This window comes from Phyllostomus hastatus, unplaced genomic scaffold, assembly GCF_019186645.2.
Source record: "Phyllostomus hastatus isolate PE091 unplaced genomic scaffold, TTU_PhHast_1.1 phas_contig_80, whole genome shotgun sequence".
Taxonomy (NCBI): domain Eukaryota; kingdom Metazoa; phylum Chordata; class Mammalia; order Chiroptera; family Phyllostomidae; genus Phyllostomus; species Phyllostomus hastatus.
In genome coordinates this window covers 45,261,005-45,267,380 of record NW_025333960.1, presented here as the reverse complement: position 1 = coordinate 45,267,380, position 6,376 = coordinate 45,261,005, and the positions used below count along the sequence as shown (strand labels likewise).

The 6,376-nt window shown below is 45.7% G+C and overlaps 1 protein-coding gene across 3 annotated transcripts in view; it reads left to right on the top strand.

The window, feature by feature from the left end:
- The first annotated feature begins 3,877 nt into the window (after positions 1-3,877).
- TXNL1 (thioredoxin like 1) overlaps positions 3,878-6,376 on the top strand; it is a 28,638-nt gene continuing 26,139 nt past the window's right edge. For all 3 annotated transcript variants that reach the window (XM_045850243.1, XM_045850242.1, XM_045850244.1), the window contains exon 1: positions 3,878-4,140. In XM_045850243.1, coding sequence (XP_045706199.1) covers positions 4,043-4,140 — 98 coding nt within the window. In that variant the 5' untranslated portion in view covers positions 3,878-4,042. The remainder of the gene's footprint in view (positions 4,141-6,376) is intronic.

Below are 6,376 nucleotides of genomic sequence, written 5' to 3'. Positions count from 1 at the left end.
CCTTGGGTTTGCCTCCTGTGTATTAGGGTCTGTATGTTTTTCCTAAAATTATTATGATAATTATTGGAAATGAAGTTTTTAGGATGGCTTATACAAATCTAGAAGAAAAAAAAAAAAGCCCATCTAAGGATGACAGCTTCCACATGCCTCTGCTTCCTCTGGGACATCCTAGAGTTGGGATTTTGGCGGCTCGTGTTTCTGCTGATTATGAGAAATGTGCTACCAAGAGCAGGAGTGACCCTACTTCCAGGACTGCAGGGATGAGGGAAGGCAGTGGCTCTGGGAACTCCGAAGGTTAATGATACGAAGAGTCTCTGGACAGGAGCTCTAGCCTTTGGTAGACACAATCTGTGGCAACACAGTGGGGTGGGAGCTGACGGAATTAGTAACTGGATCGCACTCTCTCGTACCCTTCAACCTCCAAAAAGAATCTCCGACAAGGCATCCTGTTGATCTAGTCCTTATGGGTCAGCTTTCTGGAACTGAGAGCAGGGTGAAGAAAGGTTGAGAGCGGATGTGAAGGAACACATGGAAAATAAACAGCAAAATTCCCCTATCAGACCTAATTTTTATAATGCTCCTTTTGTATCTCGCTCCTCAGGAATCTACAGATTTCTAAAGTCTTGCTTTCACAATCCCCTCTGAATATTTACTATAGTTGTCTCCATAGATACTCTTTCTGTTTGCTTTCAAGGCAAAACTGGGAGGACCGTGGGGAGTAACAGTAATCCATCTGCTATGTACTGAGTTGTGAGCCCCACACACTCGTTGCTTGAAGTCCTGGATCCTAATGTGACTGTATCTGGAGATGGGGCCTTTAAGGAGGTCACTGAAATTGAATGCTACATGGAGTGGGGCCCTGATGTGATAGGACTGGTGTTTTTATAAGAAGAGGAAGGGACACCAAGGGTGTGAGCGCTTGTGTGCGCACTGGCGCATGTGCACACACGCACGGAGAAGAGGCCACCCGAGAACGCAGCAAGGAGGCCATCTACAAAACAAGGAGAGTCCTCAGGAGAAACCAACCCTGACGAGCAACTCGATCTCGCAATTCTAGCTTCAAGGATTCTGAGAATTACATTTTTTTGTGCAAGCCACCCAGGCCATGGTATTTTGTCAGGCAAACCTAGCTGAATAATATGCCATTGCTTCTAAACATCTTTCTTTGAGCATTGTATTTTTTCATTCTTTGTACATATTGCCTACTATTATATTTAACCCTCCGAGTCCTAGGAAGTAGATATCATCAAACCAGTTTTCACAGACAAGAAAGCTGAGGTTAGACAAGTGAGTGGCTTGTCCATGGCCACAAAATATCATAAGTGGCAGAGATCTGTGGTGGGGGGGGCACTGCCCACAGGGCCCACCCCCTCCCCCCGTCTGCCATGGATGAGAGTAAGTCTACCAAGACATGATCTACTTGGGGAGGAAAGGTGGCCGATCTCTTGAAGGAGAAGGACCAAGAGCCTTTTCCTCAATGGGCTTTTATTGGGTTCATTTACACAGGAATTCAAGTAAAGCTCATTGCTCATTGCTGGGAAGTAAGGATCAAATAATAAGGAACTCGCTTATTTTGAGTCAGGGCCAGATAGCCAAAGAGCTGTAAAAAACTTTAAAGAACAAACGTACTTCTTCCTTGGACACTTATCATTTAATTGAGAGCATTCTAAACAAAGCAGGTTTCACAGGATCTTACGTATTCTTTCTTAGGCCTGATCACCCGGGGAACCCGCCCTTTCCAGCAGAGTGGCACCACCCTCCATCATTGTTTCAGGCTTAGGTGGAGCAAGGGAACTAAGGCAGCCAAGAGATTAGGAGATTTTCTCGCAGACTATGAGGACTCAGGCTCTGTCAAAGGTCAAAGCCGGGGGGTGAGGGCCCATCACACCCTTTTGATGTAGCCCCCAAAGTCCTTCCTTGGGGGCCTCCCATGTGATCGTGCCTGTCTTAGATCATTCCCCTCTTGGGGGATCTTTCCTGTCACTGGCTAACCGACCAAGCACTGGGGGCCAGTTATGGATGAAGTAGCAGAAGCAGAGCTCCTGCCAGGGAGATAATCTTGTCTCCTTGGTGGTTTACGGTTCCAAGGTCATTCCCTCAGCCTTAACCTTGGCGGGGGTTACAGCTTCTGATACCAGGCAGGGCAGTTCCCAACAATCTGTTATTGGAACTTCTGTCTTGTTTGGCTGTAAAGCCATTACATTGCGCTGGTATCACATGAGAAAGGAATGTTAATTACTGGGGCTCTGCTGGGGCTGGGTTCAGTTAGGAACAATTATTTTATCTTTCTGCAACACCCTTAGCCTTCTTTTTTCTTCTTGGGCTTCAATTATTACTCGAACTCATGACTCTCAAAGCTATAACTGTAACCTACTCCCCTTTCTTTAGTTTCAGACTCGTCTTTGCTGCTATCTACTGTATACCTCACCTGGATGTCCCACGTGCATCGTAATTCAGTACAGAGCCACGAATTGAAATATTCGTGTTATTCTAGATTCCTTCCTCTGTCCTCTCACTAAGCTGGTCCGAACTGGTCACTAACCATAGTGGCTTTAATCTCCTAATTGTTTCTCAAACATATTATTTTCTCTTCATTTCCACTGCAGCTGCTCCCAACCCAGTTCCTGGATTATTGCAGTAACCTCCTAAACCAAGTCTCACCACCTTCCATCCTCCCCACTGCTACCTCAGGGTTTTGTAACCGCAAAACTGCCCTGCAGTGATTACTCCATTGCCTTTAGGTTAGAAGACAAATTTCTTAATGAGTCAAAATCTGACAGCTACCTTCAATTTCATCTCCCCAGCTAAAGCCAAAAGCAAATCATTTGACTTGTCACTTAGTCTAGTATTTAAAAGAGCTTGCTGGTGTTAGGCTGCCTTAACTTGAACCAAAGCTTGACTTCTTACTAGGGGTGCAAAATAGGTGTGGAAACGTAACTAGGTGTCTAAACGTGACTAACAGAATCTACTTCATAAGGTTATTGTGAGGTTTAAGAGAGCTAATACACACAATGCGCTTGTATCTTAACCGACACATAATTTGTTGAGTATTAGCTACTACTATTGTTATCATTAGCCCTCTCAACCCATGCATTTGTACTTCTGGTCGCTCTGCCTGAAACACCAGTCACCTCTCAGCATCTGGCTATCCTTTTTCTTTTTTATCAGTACTCAGTGCAGGGGCCCCATCTCCCAGCAAGTTTACCCTGCCCCGTCGGCCTATTTCACTGGTCCCCGCCGTTTCCTTTGCAAACTTCTTTGTCACTGTAACTACCGTTTGCGTCTACCACTAAACTTGGAGTCCGTAAGGGACAGTGTTTTTTTTCTTTTTTTTAAACACGATTTAAGGTCAAGCAAATAACTTTTTTTTTTCCGTGTAACTGCACAGAGAACGACCAGGTATTATGAGACTCGCGAACCACTGTTCCTAAAGTCTACTTTGTCTAGCGCGGCCACTTGCCACGAACATGAGACAAGACTACCCACAGACGACTTCGGGGGTGAGGGGGCTGGCGGTGCTTAAAACACGAACCCCGAAGAAGAAAGGGCTCTCTTCTCACTTTCCTTTCCCAAGAAACTCCTTGGAAGAAGCCCCGCGATTTGCAACCGCGGAGGAATACACGACCCGTTGTGTCGCACTCCACACCTGACCGTGTGACCGCTACTAGTCTGCGCCTGCGCCGCTCTAGCCGGCCAAAGGCTTCTCAGTGGAGAGTGGAGCCATGGTTTACGTGTTCTCATTGGGCGGTAGGAGCCCAAACGGACGGCACGGAAATGACGTAAAGCAGCGCAGGCGCCGGCGGCCCTGCGGCGCGGTGGCTGCTGGGGGCTGCGCGCCATACCTTCCCTCGCCTCTTCCTCCCCCCCCCCCGGCCCCGCCCCCTCGCCGCTCTGTTCCCTGGCGTGACTCGGCACTGTGATCCCCGGGAGAAGCTCCACGGTCGCCACCTCCTCCGTCCAGGCCCCGACCTTCCTCTCCCGGATCGTCGTCTTCAGTTTCGAAGCCGGTGGCGTCTCAGCCTCCTTTGCAGGCTCTCTGAGAATGGTGGGAGTGAAGCCGGTCGGGAGCGACCCGGATTTCCAGCCGGAGCTAAGCGGCGCGGGCTCCAGGCTCGCCGTGGTCAAGTTCACCATGCGAGGGTGAGGCCGGGCCCCAGCCATGTGGCCCCTGCTGTCGGTCGGTGCTTTCCTTTCACTCTTTCCCGGTCCTGATTCCCTGGGGACTCCTCCTGCTCCGGAATGTCTGGCGCTGCTCGCAGCCCCAGGCCGCTGCCCAGTACGCCTCCGCTCTCGGGTCTGAGCCCCCATTTGTGCACAGGGGTGCTTCTGGCGGGCACGGAGGCCAGGCTGGCCGCGTCCCGCAGTCCAGGAGATACCCGCTAGCCCGTTTTGAATCCTCCGACGAGCCCTGTTCTTGGGGGCGGCCCGGCTCTATTCCTTCTAGTCTGGGAGAGTCCTACATCCGCCCCTGCTTGCGTCTGCCCCTTTCTTTCCGGGAACCAGCTGTCACTTGCATCGTAGAAACCTTGAAATCTTCATTTACTGAACGCTTTGCTACTATGCACCACCTGCATTTTTGTAAACCCTTGGAAGCTTCAGATGGGGCTATCCAACTAATCTGCGTAGTACTTAGTCAAAAGGCTGACCTTATGCATTTTAAATTAAGTTAATGTTGGGTTGGGTTGGGTTGCTTTTTAATTTTCTACGTTTTGGTTGCATGTTTGGTGAGTAGCTTTGTAACTTAGGTTTTCCTATGCATGTGATGGCATACCATCACAAAAATTACAGGTGTATATAATATAGGTAGATAGGTGTCCAGATGTTTGGGTTTGACCAAACAGACTTAGTCTTTTACCCGAGGAATTAAATGGACGGGGACCTTGAAAAGGTGTTCACTGGCCTTGGTAAATCTTAACATAATTTACAGGTCGCAGAGCTGGCGGATCTTCCATGTTGGTTGGGTGTGCAGGGTTCCTGTGTGAGAGTGACGTGGTGGAACTGGGCATCCAGGAACGAGATTTGAACGGGTGCATTTACCGACCTTCTCTTGTGTGTGTCGGTGCCTAGTTAGAAGGATTGGAGGTCTCCACTTGAGTTACCTCGACCGCCAACATTACTTAAACAATTACAGTAACTTGGAGAAATGTACTGCAGGTATCCCTGTTTACGTAATGCATTTTATTCTCCAGGTAACTGTATAAACAAAGCAATATTTTGAGTTCCAGAGCAAAAAGTGATTCAAATCTATTGAACATGATTCAATAAATGTTGAATATAGAAGTGGCGGCATTAGGATTAGTTAAAGGGGGTGGAGGGATGCAGATAGAAATGAAAACAAATTAGGACTTATTTTTGGACCAGTCTCTCTTACACAGAGTTAAAGAGGGGTAGGACTTTTAATTTTATATGGTGGAATAGAGTACCCATTTGACGTGTGGACTTTGACATTTACTAAACTGAAGAGGATAAAGAGTTCATATAGAAAGACATGTCTAAAAGGAATGTCAGAATTCTATAACTGTGTCTTACCAGGGTTAACAATTTTGTAATGTCTGTACTCTTAGTATGGGGAATTCTTGTACATTTGTTAAGTACCTAAGCCAGAGTTAGAAAAGGGAAGAGATGATTCTAACAGTGAATTTCATTTTTAGTTCAGTTTCCTAATTCCAATCGGTGGGAGCATTTATACTTTTGTCCCACAAGGGTACCCTCTCCCCCTCCTCTACTATAGAGAGGGAGGGATGACCGAGTAATACATTATCAATGGCAGTGAGAAAAGTGGGAAAATGTTGTGGTTAAGGAAACACCTCCATTAGCAATGTTTTATTTAACCATAAACGTAACTGGAGACATTGATTGGTAAAGCATTGTTATTATTTACTTTTAAAAGGTATTTTGGTGTGATGAAAATTTTGTTTTCTTTTTACAAACTCAGAGCAAATAAAATGGTTGAATTTAGAGAACTTTTAAATTCAAACATATACTTAGGTAATTACAAATCTGGTTAGATTGTATTATGGCCATTAAACCATTCCTACACAAACTTTATGTGATCATGACTCTGGATTTACATATATGGGTAGCAGTATTAGACAACAACTAACTGTACCAAATTAAATCATGTAAGAAACCTCTTAGATCAAAGTTAATGTCCCATTTTAGGCCAAGAAAATAGTTTTCTCCAGCACCTGCATCATTTCCAATTCTACTTTAACCCTTATTCCTTATTTTTCACTTTCATGTGTTATACTGTCTATTAATTTTACTAAACATTACACATATTGTTACTCTTCGGTTTAAAAATCATCAGTGGATCTTCAGTATTTTTTTCATTTTTTATAGATAGTAATATGTATATATATATAACATAAAGTTT